This window comes from Chiloscyllium plagiosum, unplaced genomic scaffold (assembly GCF_037043375.1).
Source record: "Chiloscyllium plagiosum isolate Xiang-an unplaced genomic scaffold, Cpla_swu_hap1 HiC_scaffold_22, whole genome shotgun sequence".
Taxonomy (NCBI): Eukaryota; Metazoa; Chordata; class Chondrichthyes; order Orectolobiformes; family Hemiscylliidae; genus Chiloscyllium; species Chiloscyllium plagiosum.
This window is the reverse complement of record NW_028270160.1, coordinates 52,401,618-52,420,058: the sequence shown is the minus strand read 5'-3', so window position 1 is coordinate 52,420,058 and position 18,441 is coordinate 52,401,618. Positions and strand designations below refer to the sequence as shown.

At 39.7% G+C, this 18,441-nt stretch overlaps 1 protein-coding gene across 9 annotated transcripts in view; it reads left to right on the top strand.

Annotated features, from left to right (window-relative positions):
- pcdh15b (protocadherin-related 15b) overlaps nt 1-18,441 on the top strand; it is a 1,538,224-nt gene that overhangs the window by 1,391,921 nt on the left and 127,862 nt on the right. For all 9 annotated transcript variants that reach the window (XM_087999065.1, XM_087999066.1, XM_087999064.1 and 6 more), the window contains one exon: nt 13,888-13,997. In XM_087999065.1, the coding sequence (XP_087855191.1) occupies nt 13,888-13,997 (110 nt within the window). The remainder of the gene's footprint in view (nt 1-13,887; nt 13,998-18,441) is intronic.

The window sequence follows — 18,441 nt, the reverse complement described above, 5'->3', positions numbered from 1 at the left end:
TTGGCTGTTGGGGTGCGGAGGGGGTTGGGTAGGGGGAGTCGGAGTGCATCAGGTCCCAGTTGGTTGGTGCCAGTTCCCAGGGTGGGGGATGTTGTGTCCCGTGGGACTGTGAGGTCCAGTATCTGCAGTCCTCACCTTCTCCCATGTTAAGTGTGTTAACTTAGAGTCCAGGGACGTAAAGGATCTGGGAATTGAGTGTGGTAAGTATGTGGTCAGTTTATTAGCTCTCAGGAGTTAGAGATGTATTTAAGCAGCGCAGTGGCTCACTGCCACCTCACAGCACTATTCCACCCTCAGACAACTGTCTGTGTGGAGTTTGCTCCTTCTCTCTATATCTGTGTGGGCTTCCTCCGTGTGCTACCATAATCTAAAGGTGTGCAGGTGTGGTGTAAAATTATGTCCCAATACATGTATGAATCATAATGTAACACATGTATTGGGCCAAGCAGTGGAATGTGGTGAAACGGTTAAAAATTATGTCCCAATACATGTGTGAATCTAACCGGAATGGAGGTGTTGCTTAGTCCCGTGTGAATCTTATTACACACCTCCCCGTGTGAATCTTCTTATCTGTATGTAACCAGAATGGAATGTGTTTTTTAGCCTTGCTCTGCTGTTCACATGAATGTTTATATCTGGAAAAGAGTATATCAGCTGGAAAAGTCTCCAGTTCGGTGAGTCTGCTCCGGGGTTACGTTTAACCGCCGAGCGTGGGTTGTTGGCAACCGCTCTACGAGGACTGACGGCTCCCAGTTCCGGTAACATGTAGAGTGAGTATAAGCCAGACCCGTTGTATGAGACCTGGTTGTGGCGACGCTGCGGGGAATAAAATGCCCATATTCTAGCAGACTCGCCTCTTGGTCGTTTGTTCTGTGTCAGACTACTCTCCTACGAACCTGACCTTGAGAATTTTTTAAAACAGCAGGTTAGGTAGACAGGCCATGCTAAATTGCCCCATAGTTTCCAGTGATGTGCAGACTAAGTAGAATAGCCATGGGAAATGTGCAGTTACAGGAATGAAGTGGGTGTGGGTGGGATGTTCTTCAGAGAGTCAGTGTAGACACAATAGGCTGAATGGCCTCCATCTGAACTGTAGGGATTCTGTGTTTGTCTAAATTTTCCTGAGTAACAATTTTACTTAATCTTGCTGGAGCCATGTGAAACCTCAAATGTTTAACAAGAGGTTTTCATGAGCTTCCAGGCATAGACAAACAGCTCAGCAGAAAGTTCAACTTTCCGAACAATTGCTTTGAAGTGTGCTATGATTCTGCAGAGACTCATCATGTGAATTCAGTCTATGCTGGAATAATGCAGAATTCAGTAGAACATCTACCCTATCATTTTAATAAATCTACTCTGCACCTCATTCCAATACCATCGGACCCTTGATCATCATCACCCTCCCTTACAATTACCACCTTCTGCTCCATTACGTTTGGGCATACTGACCACTATTCCTTCCACTATCTTCTTTGAGTCATCATCATTCCTCCAAACAGTATGAGTGGCCCAATATGCTAGGTCTGCCTTTGCACCCCCTCCACAAGGGGGTCTACCTGCCCGTGGACAACCTCAGTTGCAATCATGTGCTGTAGGTTTCCACCCTACCAATCTGGCTGGCTGTGAAAGTATGAAGAAAAAAAAGCATAACTATGTCCTGGAATTGAAAAAACTATAGATTTGGCCAAAATATTGTCAATACAACAAAGCCCAATTAAAGACAGGAAAGCAAAAGAGTATTGTACCTTAGCCTTTGTATGAGCTTGACCTTTCCCAACCTTAAAAGAGTCTCTCCATCATAGATCACACTTTGAAGATAAAATCTAGGACTGTAAAAGCCATTAGAAACTGGACCTTTCCAGAAAGCCCTGTCGTACGTGAGAGTATCTTTGATTATTGGGATGGTTTTCTAGGCTGGTTTTCACACTCAGAATCTACAGGCAGCTCCATTCCAAAGAGAAAAGTTCAAGACTGACCTGAAAGTGGACTAAGAGTTTCGTTTCAATACATCTGAAAAAGCTCGGATACATGTAATTCTTCTGTTCATTTATTTCAGAATGCTCACCAAAAGTAATTGATTTGATAGAAGGTCTGAAGTGAGGGGAGGTGGCCAATTGAAACATTCAGGAATAAGTGAGCTGAAGGAGCAATTGTCTTTGCATGTTATACTGAAAAATGTTTATTTTACGAGATTGGTTGCAATTGCTTGGTAGGCAACGTTTACGTCTGTTCAACTCTGCAGTTTAGCCCCATTTTCATGATGGATCTTAAAGCAGCTATTAGATCACTTGTTATTTCAGACAAAAAGTCTTGTATTTGTTTTAGGTGAGTACTCAGATGCTGGAAAATTGGACAATGCAATATTTTGTCCAACAATTTTCAGAAGTTCATCAGCACAGTACATGATACTGAAACTTGGGTAGTTTTTGCCCATTTCCATTTGGGAAATATTGTATTATTGCTGACAAGGGTATACATTTAAGACAGGAATACAGCAGGATGATATGCAATAGTCCAATATTCAGTCATTCCCTACTCAAATCAATGGAGACATTACAGTGGGCTCAAGTCAGCCAGTAACACGTAAGAAGTGTAACAGTAATAATGTATAAAAACTGAGCTGAGACTATGTATAAACTTTTAGATATTGTAACTGTGTAAATAGTTTGCACTGCTATTAAACATCAAGATATCTGTTTCAATAAGAAACCAGTCATTGTATTACATGTTACAGGTGGTAACATATAGGGATGCATTCAAGCTTTATTATACTGAAATAGTGAGGTCAGTTAACTTCAATGATGTTTGTGATGCAGAGTGATGCTTGTTCAATTCCTATACCAACAGTGAATTCCCATACCAACTTCTCAACGTCATCTCAGGTGTGGTGTCCTCAGGTTAAACACATCACCTTTCACTTCTGTATAATGAGATAGCACTCTTTGGACCGATGATGACTTAGACCCGCAAGACCACGCCGTAGAGAAATGATATATTTTAACCCAATGTGTAATTCACAAAATGGGGAGTAATTTTACCCCATCTCACTGGACAGTAAAATAGACCAATACTGGATTAATGTAGAAATCAATTTTAACCTGATATGCTCATCCAAAACAAATGGGAAACAAAAACAGAAATTGCCTGAGCAACTCAGCAAGTGTGGCAGCATCTGTGGAGAGAAAGCGGAGTTAATATTTTGAGTCCAATTACCTTTTATTCAGAACACAGATGGGTTTGGACACAACTCTGATCTTATTTCCTGGTTTGGGTCTAACAGTTGGTTAGATAAATTAAAATTTTCCCTTTTGTTAATCCAGTACTGGAATATTTTGACCATAGTTTACAGCCTGCAGCAAATACCTGCAGAATTCAACAGGTATTATAAAGTCATAGAGAGTCATAGAGATGTGCAGCATGGAAACAGACCCTTTGGTCTAACTTGTCCATGCAGATATCGAATATTCCAACCCAATCTAGTCCCACCTGCCAGCACCCAGCTCATATCCCTCCAAACCCTTCCTATTCATATACCCGTCCAGATGCCTTTTAAATGTTGCAACCTGTAGGAGTCTCCATTACGTCCTCTGGCAGCTCATTCGATAAACGTACCATCCGCTGCATGAAAAGGTTGCTCCTTAGGTCTCTTTTATATCTTTCCCCTCTCACCCTAAATCTATGCTTCTAAGTTCTGGACTCCCTCATCCCAGGGAAAAGACTGTGTCTGTTTATCCTGTCCATGCCCCTCATGATTTTATAAATCTCTATAAAGTCACCCTCAGCATCCGATGCTTCAGGGAAAACAGCCCCAACCTATTCAACCTCTCCCTATAGCTCAAATCCTCCAACCCTGGCAATATGCTTGTAAATCCTTTCTGAGCCCTCTCAGGTTTCACAACATCCTTCCGATAGAAAGGAGACCAGAATTGCATGCAATATTCCAAACATGGCCTCACCAATGTCCTGTACAGCCATAACATGACCTCCCAACTCCTGTACTAAATACTCTGACCAATAAAGGAAAGCATACCAAACGCCTTCTTCACTATCCTATCTATCTGCAACTATGCTTTCAAGGAGCTATGAACCTGCACTCTGAGGTAACCTTCTTTGCTGTCCACTACACCTCCAATTTTGGTGTCATCTGCAAACTTCCTTGTATTAGAAACACAATAAATCTTCTTATTACAACGTATGCACAAAATAATCTAACATCGGCATTAGATCACCTTTTAGCCTTGTATCTGTCTTGAACCATTCAATAACATATATTGAGGCTGAAGGCTCACCCTGTGTGTTTTCACTAAAGGATACAAAATATGCCACGGTTACAATTTGGGCAAAAAGCCTCTGCACAAATCCTGCCAGTGATCCTTCTCCTGTCATCCTCCAAAGGTGACAAAAACATACCACTACCATTGGTTGTTGAGCTGGTATTAATTGCTGACACAAAGAGGAGTCTGTTGCCGATTGACAACATCTTCCTGTATCCCCCATCAGCAACTCGGAATTAAATTTATACATCTTAGCAAGCCATTTGCAAATTATTTTCTTTCACATTCAACTGAGACATTCTGATCTCAATCTCCCTCTGAGCAGTATCTCTTGCATTTGTCCACAATCAGTGATAAACAATGGAAATCTTGTCCATTTAATTATTTCAAAGTCAAATGCCTCATTATGCTAGATCCCACCGTAAAAGAATTGAAAAAGAAACATGGATATGGAAAGCACAGTTCAGTTTTAAGTAATTAGAAATAAAAATATTGCTGCAAAGCACCACTCTAAAACATCAAAAAGTGACTTGGATCCTACTATACCGAACATTTCAGGCCTAACATTCAGTTGTAGCCAATGTGAACTTGTATCCATACAAGAAACTGCATTCTTTATTTTATTTTTCACAGGAGGAAAGCTGAAGAGTCCTAGAATTCAATCAGAAAAATGAGATTTCATCAACAATAACTTGAAACTGATGCGGGGGATTGAGGAAATTTGGATGTTTAAGCATAATGCCAGTGGAACAATTATTTACAATCTTCCTATGAATAAAAATGACAATTGAGATCTTCTGCTGAACCATTCCAGGAAATTCCATGCCAAATTATCTCTATGTTGTGTCCTTTTCTTTCCTCTTCTTGTAATTTTCATGGTCTCATGATGTCTTCGGGTATCAATTGGAACTTTATTCTCCATTGCTGGAAATTGCACTTTTTTCATGCCAAGCATTTATTTTTCATCCACAAGTCCTAATTATTTCCAAAGGATAATTTAAAGATTTTCAAGGTGTGACTTGCTCCTGTATCTCAAAATGCTGTTCAAGCACCTTTCTCACACTCTTACTTTGGAAGGGTTCATGAAAAGGCTAATTATCTCTTCGGTAATCTTTTGATCTCATGTTGTCGACCTTTCACTTGCATTGTCTCCATTACAGTTTTCTCTTATCTCCCTGCTGTATTTTTATTCCTAAGGGCTGTGCTCCTCTGAACTTTCTGCCCTTCTACTGTATTGAAATTAGGATTCATCTTAGCTCCTTCTTGAACATGTTCATTCCCAGGACCTTTGAACAGTGGAGCTACTGTTTGCTATTTTATTTTCTTCCTCCGATAATTTATAGGCATTAAGATGAAAGTTTGATGTCACCAATCATTGTTCCTTGATTTGCCTTACCTTTTTGACTTTCCAATATTGTTGCAGAAGGTAATTAAGAAGGCAAATGGATTACTGTATTGTCCTTCATTGCTGGAGATAGAGTTTAAAAACAGGGAGATTATGTTGCAGGTGTATAGTGTACTGGTGAAGCGACATCTGGAGTACTGTGGACAGTTTTGGTCTCCTTACTTGAGAAAGAATCTACTGACATTGGTGGGAGTCCAAAGGATGTTCATTACGTTGATTCCAGAGTTGAGAGGGTGGCTTAAGAGGAGATATTGAGTGGACAGGGACTATACTCATTGGAATTTAGAAGAATGTAGGGAAATCTTATAGAAACATAACAAATTATGAACAAAATAGAAAAGATAGAAGCAGGGAGGTTGTTTCCATTGGTGGGTGAAACCAGAACTGGGGGGTATAGCCTCAAAATAAGGGGAAGCTATATTAGTGCAAATTGTTGCTTCTGATACAGAATTCAATATTTAACTGCAAGTCAATATGGAATGTTAAGCTGCCCTTGAGTTGAGGAGGAATTTCTTCTCCCAAATGGTTGTGAATCTGTGGAATTCCCTATTGAGTGAAGCAGTTGAGGCTACTTCATTGAATGATTTTCAGGTAAAGATAGATAGATACATTTTTGAACATTAAAACATTTAAGGATTATGATGAGTAGCTGGGTAATTGGAGCTGATTCCACAAAACGATCAGACATAATCTTTTTGAAAGGCAAATCAGGCTCAAGATGGCCTACTCTTGTTCCTATTTTTTATGTTCTTTAATTTTAAACGGTGCAAAATGCTGAGAGATCTTTATCTCAGATTCTAAATGTAAAAGAATAGATATTCCAGAAAGGACACAATGGGTTGAATGGTCTCCTTCAGTTCTGTAACCATTCTGTGATACAGTTTCTTAACTCCACACAGTCAAGTTCATAAAATTTAAAAAGTTTTGGTATATTTTGCTATGTTAAAATGCAATATTATGCATGTTGTTTCTGATACGAAATTCAATATTTAGTTGAATGTGAATATGGAATGTTAACTTGCCGTTGTGTTTTTGAGATTTTCCAGTTGTGCGTCTGGACATTTATGAAGCATGCAGAACTGGTTTATGTATCTACAGTCCTGTTCAAGTGTGTGCACATGAACAGCTTATAATATTGATAACGTCAACTGCTTACTGACAGACATCTCAGGTAGTTAGAGGAAGCATAGTAAGAGTTAGGAATTAGGCAGGACAAAAGCAAAATTGCAGAGCAGGATTTTGAGGAGGTCTTTGAGGTAAGTATGAGAAAGACAATTCCAGCTGCTGGGGAGATAATAGCTGGTAATTTTGAAACTAAAGGAGAGGACAAGGGAATTAGATGTATGTGAACGAAGGAGAGGTTGAATATTTACATATATGTGTGTTTAACCCGACATAACTTGGTTTTATGATAATAAATAGCGTTTTTTTTTCATTCAACGTATCTTGCAATCCAAGTGGAGAAACAATCTGAACTAAGAAATTGATACAGTATTGGGGAGTGTCACTATGCAGATTTAAATCAACCAGTTGTTTTTCAGATGGTGAAGTATCAAATAGCATATTTAATGATCAATTTTGTGCTTGTGATTGATTAGGTCCTTCCTGCCAAAATCAAACATTCGTTTGAGCATCTTTGCACTCCCCAAGCAAAATATCAACATATTCCTGCCACGAGCAGGGATGTGAACTTTGGAATCTGTTTAGAATGGAAACTGTTATGTTATGATTAGTATATCAGCATACATTTAAGAGACATGCTCAAGATAACTTCACTGAATCATAGTATGTGACCTGAGGGTGTAAAGGTCTGATATACCATCTTAACTGGGATTATTTAAAGCATAATATGCTACTGAAAGCTTGCTGCTCTTTTTAATGGAGTAACAATGTTAGCCCAGGCATTTAGATGTTCTGACGAGTATAATGTCTATGTGCGATAGTTAGTCGTAAAAACATCGGTTGAATTCTTGAACAGCACAACCCCCAAGCTCAATATCTTTTGATACATGAGAAAGCATAAGCATTGCCACATCAGGTAAAATATCCTACTGAAGGCAGATTCCTATCAGAATCAACTGTGTAACCACAGACTTGCAACCTTGAATGTCAGCTCTGGCAGTGGAGTATTCAGGCTGCCTGATGAGGTGGCCAGGAAATCAACTTGACTGGTGGGATGAGATTTGCGAAAGTAGAAAAATTAGGGTCAAATCATAGGCTATTTTTTGACTTTTTTTCTTCTTCAAGCTGTACTGCATGAAATTCACGGGTCTTACAGTCCTTCAGACGTTCCAGTGTAAACTTTACCCCGACATGCTCCTGCTCAAGGACATTAATAGGCAAGTGTCTGGGAATAATCCATCATAGATATGAAATCCCACTAGCTGTTATAGTGGAATTTCAACCCACGTCCCTACAGATTTTGAATTGTCAGTCCAGTGACATTACCAGTATGTCACTGTTTACCAACAAGGCAGGCCTCTGGGAGCAGAGACCTAATGCAATGATTTTGTGCACCAATTGCTTTGTTCATGTGAAGGAAACTGAGCACTGCAGGCACGATGAAAATCCACCCTCCAATATTTAGGAGATCGAGCCACTCAAATGCATGCATACATAAGCTGAGTTGAAACTCGACATTGCACTGAATGAATGGCACAAAACAATTCACAGATTCTCAGTATTTACCCTGCTTGAAATGAAATGTCCCTACCAGTAACATATATCCTATTGATCTGATAGCTATAACATCGGAATACAACAGGGATGCAGAAGGAAGCAATCTCCTTCCAACAGGATTTATCAGCTAAAGAAATTGCCTTTCTTAGAAGATGGCAAATGAGAGTAACGTTTTTCTGTGCTTTATGCATTGAATCACAAAAGTCTTGATGAGCTTGGTTAGACAGAAGTACAATATAGTATGGAATTCTGAGAATCCTGTCAAAGATTCTGTCAAAACCACAGAATGAATCATACCTGGAAGTAGGTAGTGTAGTGAATAAGGAAATATTGAAAAATTGGATACTTTCAATGAAGCAGAGATTGTTGAGAACTTCTGAATGATGAAATCTCCTAAAAAGATAACGCTGTGAAAGGTTTACTCCGCCCATTATCAAAGTGTTAAATGGCATCGCTTGCATAAAATGGGAATATGGTAATACTGTATTGCATGAAAGAATGCTTCGAACACGCAGACCTAGAAATCTGCTGAAGCTGCACCTTTTTAAGGCATAAAATTGACCTTAAATTGTCTATTATAGTGAATGGCACGTGTGCTACAAGTGAACTGACAGCTGATGAGCAAAGACTTCAATACTGCTGTTCAGGGCCACATGTGAAACAGGTGTATACAAATACTTGGCCAAGTACTTGGTCCAAACTGTTTGTAGAAATTGGATGGCCTAAACACAGCTAACTGAACACCTTTTATTTTCATGTGTACATGCAGTCCAACAAGAGTTAAGGTATTTGAACATACACATTAGCAGCTGGAGATGGCTGTTGTATAAAGTAATGGCTCGGAAAAAGATAAATGTTCATACTACATTGGCTCCACTCATTCTCCTAATGTCACACACTGCCTGTACATGGAGCAAAAAGGGCATTCAATAAAGCATTGGTTAATTGTTTGGATAAAAAGCACATGCAAAGGTATGGGAAAAAGAAAACAGGAAATTGTCACTTGGTAATGATGATCATATAATAACCTGATATAGGCATGATGGGTCAATAGTGTCCTTCTGCATGTCATACTTCTGTGATTCTAGCTTTCAGAGGGAGCAGATGTACCTACCAGATCCCTAAGGTCCTTGTAACTATGCCTTACAAAATGTGTTTGGGTTTATTGCTATCATGCAATAAACCTTCTTGTTGCCTAGGAAAGGGTGCTACTTCAGCAGATACTCCACGGTAGTGTATCCTGTTTCTTGAATCACTAGATAGACCCATGACAAAGCAAGGTTAAAGGAGGATTGATGACAGCGAATTAGCTCAAATCACCTCCACCCAGTATCATATCTTGGTAGTATTATTCATGTGCAGCTGATTACTTTTAGAAAAGGTCCAGACATGCACTTTCTATGCAGTTTTATTTCAACCAATCACACACCAAAAAACCAAACTATCTCCTGTTGACTCTCCACCTATGTACTTTTGAATATTATTTTGCAAATCTAAAAATGAAATTGATCCAATTTTTTTTAAAAAAACAGCTCATTATGGCACAGTAGCTAAACGGAAACTAAGGGATCAAATCAAAATATTGTTCATGAAGCTTATAATACCCCCAGTGGTGTCTATCTTTTATGGAAAACTATACTATTGAATGCAATTAACTAATTAGTTCACAGCAATTGATTGCCTTTTTTTCTTTAAGTTGTTGGTATTTAGCATCCTATTAACAGAATTAGATACTAGTAGTAGAAATGACAAATACCACAAGGTTCCAGCATTGGGCATCGGTAAAATGTGGTATTTTCCCATTATTTGGTCCCTTGCATCCGGTCACCACTTGACAAGATGATGGCTGATCTGATTGTCACCTCAATTCCACGTTCCTGCTTCACCCCAATATCTTTTGACTTCCCTGTCAGTCAAAAATAAATAGTCAATCACATTACTGTAGATCGAGATAGTCATATATTAAAACCATATCAAGTTATTTCCAAACATGCAGTGAACCAGATGGGTCATGACCCAACTTAACCAATGATAGTTAAATGTGGCCAATTCTTATCTTGAAATGTCCTGCTTGTGGATCAGGGATGTGCTGTGAGGTTTGTTAGGGGCTGGCATATATTTTGGATGTCAATGTTTATGAATGTGGGAGCATGGAGAAAGTGCCTATGGAACATGATCTAAAATGTTGGTATCTAATGTCCAATGAGGAGATAATTTGGAGCAAGTGGATACTGAATTCACCAGGTACTCACTCTGGCTTCTACGTCTAACTTTCTTGATGTCTAGCATGTTCAGTGAGTTTGGTAAGATTGAAAGCTGAATATTAGTCAGGCGACAAGGGTTTAACAAGGAATAATCCCCTGTCATTGGCAATTCATCACTTCTTCACAAGAATCTCACCACACCACCTAGCAGAAGCATAAAAGATGGCACTAGATCTCCTAGTGTTGGAATTCTCAAACGATCCTGTCATGCATTTTGCCAGAGCTCAGACTGCTCCCATAAGATTCCACTCATATTTACTATTACTGAAGGCAATTCTCTACTTTATCCATTGAAATTAAATTCCACTGACTACCCTGCTGTAAGTGGAACCCATATACCCAAAGAATAGCCCAGGCTTCTGGATTACTAGTCCAGTGACATTACCAGTACTCCACTCTCTCCCCTATAATGGTGCAAGTGATTTTAAAGGGAGACTACATTGTAGAATCAAGATTTCATGATCTTTATTTGTATAATTCACTGCCTATGGTCACACACCAGTTAGAAGATGGTAAATTACACTTGCAATATGATGATTGTGCAATCAAAGCATTTTATGTCCTGAGGAAACATGCAATTGTAGCAAAGGCATTTCCTTGTTCCACCTATTTGTCTCTGGGAGAAAAGAATGAAACGTATTAGCTCTCTTTGAAAGTGGAGACTCAGTGACCTCTCAAAGGAACAGTAAATAGCAAATTGAAAGATGTTGCAAATATCTCAAGCTCCTCATAACTGTTATGCAGACCGTCCCTCTATCATAAGGTCAGAACTAGGGATGGTTGGCGATGATTGCACAATATTCAACACCATTTGCAACTCCTCAGGTATTGAAGCAGTCCATGTCAAATGCAACAATACCTGGACAATTTCCAGACTTGAGCTGACAAGTGGCAAGCACCATTCACACCACACAAATGCCAGTCAGTGATCATCTCCAATAAGAGACAATCTAACCACCACCCCTTGACATTCAATTGTATTACCAACTCTGAATCCCCCACAATCAACATCCTTGGGGTTATCATTGACCAGAAACTCAACTGGACTCACCACATAAGCAGAGTGGCTACAAAAGCAGGTCAGAAGCTTGGAATAATATGCTGAGTAACTCACCTCCTGACTCTCCAAAGCCTGTCCACCATCTACAAGGCACAAGGCAGGAGTGTGATGAAATGCTCACCACTTGTCTGGGTGAGTGCAGCCCCTACAACACTCAAGAAGCTTAACATCATCCAGGACAAAGCAGCCCACTTGATTGGCAACATATCCACAAGCATTCACTCCATCCCCACCCGACACTCAGTCGCAGCAGTGTGCACGATATAGAAAACGCATTGCAGAAATTCACTAAAGATCCTCAGACAACACCGTCCAAAGCTATGATCACTTCCATCGAGGACAAGGACAGCAGATATATGGCAAGTTCCCATCCAAGCCTCGCACCATCCTGACTTGCAAATATATCACCGTTCCTTCATTGGCGCTGAGTCAAAACCATGGAATTTCTTTCCTAAAGGCATTGTGGGTCAACCTACAGCACATGGACTATAGCAGTTGAAAAAGGCAGTTCACCACCACCTTCTCAAAGGGCAACTAGGGACAGACAATAAGTGCTAACTAGCCAGCGATACCCACATACCAAGAGTGAATTTAAAAAACATTACCATGGTCTCCTTCACAGCCACTGGCAAATGTAGATGTTTGATGTTCTGAAGTTTCAGTTAATGCTTCATTGGGTCTTTGATTTTACTGAGGTTATTAATTGCAGATTACTAAAATATTGCGCCTCACCTCCAACTTTTGCCATATTCAAATCAAGTGCCAACTGTTGGACCCATATCTCAGAGCAATTAGTTTGTGCAGAGGTTGTGTAGTCAGCAAAATTACTTCAGTACCTTTCACACTAATCCCAGTAGACATCTGCAAGTTGAAACAACTATAGAAAACACTAACCATATGTAGAATTGTAGCAACAATTAAAAGAAAGCAACCTGCAACTCTCCTGTAGTAATGGGATCATCCCTCTCAATAATGTCAGAGGGTCACCAGTGTAAGGTTAAAACAGAGATTTGTCTGGAGTGTGGAAATCGTAATTTGTATCAATTAGTGTTGCATGCTGATAAATGAAATAATATTTCTGCATTGCATATGTCAATGAATATTCACTGTACATTTGCTAATTCCTGCACCAAATTAGTGTCAGCTTCATTCACTCCCTGATGTTGCTTTGAGTCCTAATAGTCTTGGTAAGACCTGAAACAAATGGTCTCTTCCATGATTTTGCAATGCTTTCATTTATGTAACAGTTCTTCTCCTGCTTCTCCTCCTATCTTCTTTTACTCTTTTCTCTCCTTCATTGCTTCTTCTTTCTTCGACCATTTCACTTGGGTGCACCACAATCCTAGTTGATTATCCATCTCCATCTTCGTGTTGGTCCAGTAAATTGTGCCTTTGATCTACTGATGTTCATATGTTCCAGAGCTTTCCTCTAGTTCGTTAGGTATACATGAATGTTGTCATTATTCTTTACACATTCTTCAATGATATTATCTGCAAACATCACTGACCTTAGTTGTAACGACTTGAGACAACTTTATCATGACAGTCAGTTCTTTGAGATTAAAATTTTCATTAAATTTAAGAGACATACTTATTAACGCAATTGTCCAAGTTTAATTCCAAGGAGTAAGGTATCACTAGGTGAAAAATTGATTTATCTGATTTCTGTGCAGCAGTCATCTCTGACTCACAATGCAGATTGGAGAAAAATGTATAGGGTAGATTTCCACTTTTGCTGGTGGTTGAAAAGCAGCAACAGTGAATCTGATTCCATTATACCTAGCCCCATTTTTCAAAATCAGATATAAATTATTACAGACACATGTTCCTTTAAACGTTCCCCCAGCTTATTCCACCACAGTGGAAACAACCTATTAACTTAAAGGTACAAAGAGTCCACTTGTCTAATGTATCGTTTCTCCATTATTTCTCCAGCTACCTACCAGCCTGTAGCGATGAGAAAGGTTTCACTTTATCAACCACTTTGATGTGAATTTGTCCTTTTAGAGTTCAAACTGATTTAAGATCAATAAGTGTGCAATCTATCAACCAGTTGAGTCAAAAGTGAGCGCACTCAGTTCGCACATTGCTGCACATTTCTAATACCTAATAATAAATTATAGACTTTAGATATAATTTTCTTTGTATGATTTTCATTGATTTGTGCTACTTTGCTCAAATTAGAACATTTTTCTTGTCTTTCAGGCCTCTACCTGTAAGTGAAAGTGCTCCAATAGGAACTGTAGTTGTCACTGTAACTGCAGCTGCTATCAATCAAACAATAGTGTATTCAATTATAGCAGGAAATGATGCTGGTAAGAACATTTTTGAGATGAATGATTTTATGTAGCATGTGATTTTAAAGATCAGCTTGTCAGTCTCACTCATCTTTGTGAGACTGCATCTCATGACAAGCCACGTAATAGTTAACTTGATAAACCCACATTTATATACATATTTTATGTACATATATATTTTTCTGTACATAGTTGAAAAACAACATGTTGAAAGATAGTAAATCACATTAACACAGGTTATTTTAATCATTTCTTAAGCACATTGCTTCCATAGATGTTTGCATGGTATATATTGTACAGCCTAATCTGCTTTAGTATATACCAGTAGTTTACATGTTATCTGCATAATTGCTACCATAACATAAGCTCCTGCCACTTTCTGCTGCTTCTATTTTAATGCATTCATGGGGTATGGGCATTAACGCAATGTTACCCCTTATTAACCATAATTAATTATCATTGAAAAGGTAAGCTGCTTTATTGAAATATTTCAGTCCATGTAATGTGCAGGTCAACCAACAGTGCTTTTAGGGAGGGAATTACACAAGACTTGCACTCAGCAACAGTGATAAATGTTTTTCCAAGTCAGGATGATATACAACTTGAAGGGGAACATTCAATTGGTAATGTTCCCAAGCACCTGCTGCCCTTGACCTTTTGGGAGGTAGAGTTCAAAGATTTGGAAGGTGAGCATAGTTACAATGCGTCTTAAAAATGGCATACACTGTGTTGTGCTGGTTGAGGGAGTAACTGTTTAAAGTGATTGATGGTGTGTCAGTCAAACAGGCCGCTTTGTCCTGGATCAATTTAAATTACTCAAGTGTTGTTGGAGTTGCACCTTTCAAGCAACTGAAGAATATTCCATCACAGCCCTGGCCTGTACTTTGTGGATAGAGCACAAGCTTTAGTTTGCAGGGTGACAGATACTGTAGAATTCCTGACATCTGACTGCTGTTGTAGTCACAATAATTATGTGGCTAGGCTCGTAATGTCTCTGGTGTTTGGTGATCCCAGACTATTGTTGGAAGGGGATTCATTGATGGCAGTACAATTGAATGTAATGAAAACTAGTTAGATTCATTCTTATTGGAGATGATCATTACTTCACAACATAATTCTAAGAATCAGTACACCCCAATATCTCAATCCAGCACCCTAGAACAGAAGATGCAGTTATATGAATTACCTCTGGTCTGTCTCATAACAAATTCACTTTAGTTTGGTTATTCACAACTATGGATTCTGACTCAGAGGCAATGAACAATCAGAGGTGACATCTAAAAAAGCAGGCCACTGAATTGCCCTAAAGATCCAATTTTCGTTGTAATTTATTTCAAATGCTAAATCGTAAACATGCCTTCACGTGGTTATATATACATAGTTAATGATGCTACACGGTCTGCTCCTAGGTTTTAAAGGAGTCATATTAATAATGTATTATGTTTGCTTTTGTGCTGTATCACTTCTATTATAGACAATGAATGGCCCTACTTTTCCAATTCAAAGTTATCTGTCACATATATGCATCAATGTTTAATTCATTATCACACTAATGTGCTATCCAGCTGCACAAAGACACATGAAACAAATTAACCAAAACATCTTTAATAATATATAGGTTATATAAGTCTGATCTGAGAGTCAGTAGCACTGAATTTTGGATGAAACTACCCCTTGCATCAGACTGGATGGTGAACATTGACATCTATCACAATGTTGTTCTGCTGATATTTTTCCGTGGTGATTTTTCCCACCAATAACTGTAGATGCCTTAGAATGTGTGAACTTGTAAGTAATCCCTACACATGCTAATTGCAGGCAATAAGAAGGAGAGAGTTTCCCTGTCAACCATGTTACAGAAAGAAATAGGGGTCTCCACCATCCCTATCTATAGCTCCAGTCTATAAGATGTATATAAAAGCCTATGGTGCCACAACAACCTGATAACTTGGGGTGCCAATTGGCTTGTTGGCTAATGTGGAGCAGATAGGTGACTTCAGCTTATATGAATCGGATGGATGAGGTTTGCTTTCACTTCCAGCTGGGATAGGATCTGTCCCCTTGCTCTACCTATAATGCTGTCAGCTGGACCTGCCTTTCCGCAGACAAATCAGAAGAAGTCAATTTCAAAGTTGGAAAATAAGACAAAGGAAGTGGCATCTTCTTTAACTGAAATACCAAAATCAATTTTTGCTCATTCTCACCCTTCTCCGGGTCATTGATAACCATTGCTGGCTCAACTTCATGAACAGGAAAACCTAGCTACCCTAATCTACCTACACCTACAATGCATTTGTATTCAACAGAGAAGTGTGGATTGAAAGCAATCTTAAACCGAATTGATTGCAAATGTGCACATTTATCCATTTCTGAAGAAGGATGACTGGACTCAAAATACTAGCTCTGTTCCTCTCTCCACAGACCTGTTCTTCAGCAATTTCTGTTTTTGTTTCTTCCTAAGAGCTCACTGCGTAAGCAATAAATAGTGGAGACATGACAAGCAAGACTGTGGGAAATTGGATCTTGTACTGCTGAGGGTGTATAAGGCTCTTGTGAGACCACATATGGAATATCATGAGCAGTTTTGGGCCCTGTGTCTAAGGAAGAATATGCTGACTTAGAGAGGATCCATTTACAAGAATGACCCTGGGGATGAAGGGCTTGTCATATGAGAAGCAGTTGAGGAGTCTGGGTCTGTACTCGATGAGATTAGAAGAATGAAGGATGATCTGATGGAAAACTTAAAGAATATTGAATGGCCTGAATAGAGCGACAATGGAGATATTTCCTCCAACATGAGTGACTAGAACCAGAAGATACAGTCTCCAGTGAAGGGCAACCCTATGAGAACTGAGATGAAGAGGAACTTCTTCAGCTAGAGGGTGGTGAATCTGTGGAACTCATTGTACAGAAGGCCATGGAGGCCAAGTCATTGTGTGTCTTTAAGACAGCTGGAAGGTTTCTGATTGGTAAGGGGACCAGAGATTATGGGGAGAAGGCAGGAGAATAGGGTTGAGAAACTTATCAGCCGTGATCGAATGGCGGTACAGACTCAATGGGCTAAATGGCCTAATTCTGACCCTATACTTTATGGTCTTAGTTATTAACCTGCTCATTCTTTCATTTCCAATATCCAGCAGTGTGTGGCACTGCAAGCCATCCACCAATGACCAACTTTGTGGTTTTGCAGGGTGGCAGGTACATGGGAACACCACCAACTGCAAGTTCCCTTCCTAGCTACTCACCATCCTGACTTGGAAGCATATTGCCATTCCTTCAGTGTCACTGGCTCAATGTCCCTGGAACTTTACCCGAAAGAGCATTGTGAACCTTATGGACAGCTGTGGTTCAAGAAGAGAGCTCATCACCACCTTTTCAACTAGAGGTTGGGCAATAAGCGTTGACCCAGACATCAATACCCACATCCTGGACATGAATCAAAAAAGCTTCAGTAGCAGGACCCTCTTCTCAACCATGTTTCTCTCTGTGGGTCAGAGGGGATTAGTGCAGAAATCTAGTTCAAAGGCTGCATTACCCACAGCATAGGGTTTAGAAATAGAAGATCACCTTTCTGGATATATGTAAGCACCAGTCCCTCAAGAGTTTCAGGTTCTCACAGCAGGTTTGTGCTGATATCCGCCATCTCTGTGGCCCTGGTGAGCATGCATTGCTAGTGGCTGTCAAGGTGGCTATCAATGAAGGACCATCATCCGTTCGATACTTCTCCCTAGAGTTGTGCACTAGCTCCAACAGAGAGAAGAAAACAGAGAATCATAACCATGAGAAATGGACTATGCAGAGAGAAAGATGACAACAATCTTTCACTTACCAAGAAGCATACCAATAAGAGAAGAGTGAGTGCAAGTGTTGGCTATTCAAATGAGGATTTGGTGAGGTGTCTGGGGAAAAAAAAGGAGTGCGACTGTAAGGTATAATGGTTGAAGAGTGGTTTGCAAGAGAACATTGGGGATGTTAGAATGTGAAGATTGGACAGTTTTTGTCCATCCTGATGAATTCAACAAACCTCTTGGGCACTGCACGCGGGATCAAGGGACAACACTGCTGGCTACTCTCTTCCTCAGCCATTTCTCTCCATGCCTTCCTGATTTGACAGGCTGGAATCTTCTTGTCATTAGGGGAAAATGATACTTCTCTGTAGTTCCTCAGATCAGACAGTGGAATCTCCAGGAAAGAATTTGAAACCATGGTATGGCCTTCTCAAGCATCCGTTCCATTCCTCTAGATGCTGTCGGCATGGAAAGCTTTGCAAAATTGCCACCCTGGCCTCTGTCCTTTTAACCAGAAGTCTGTCCTTTGATAGATGCAAGCTATCATCACCTTTGCACTCAATGACAATTCAAGAAATGTGGAAGTGGTTAGGTAAAAGAGTCACTGCGAAGGCTGCCTCGATGACAAACAAGTTCATGACAGACTGTGTGCCCCACCCCCACCCCATGAGAAT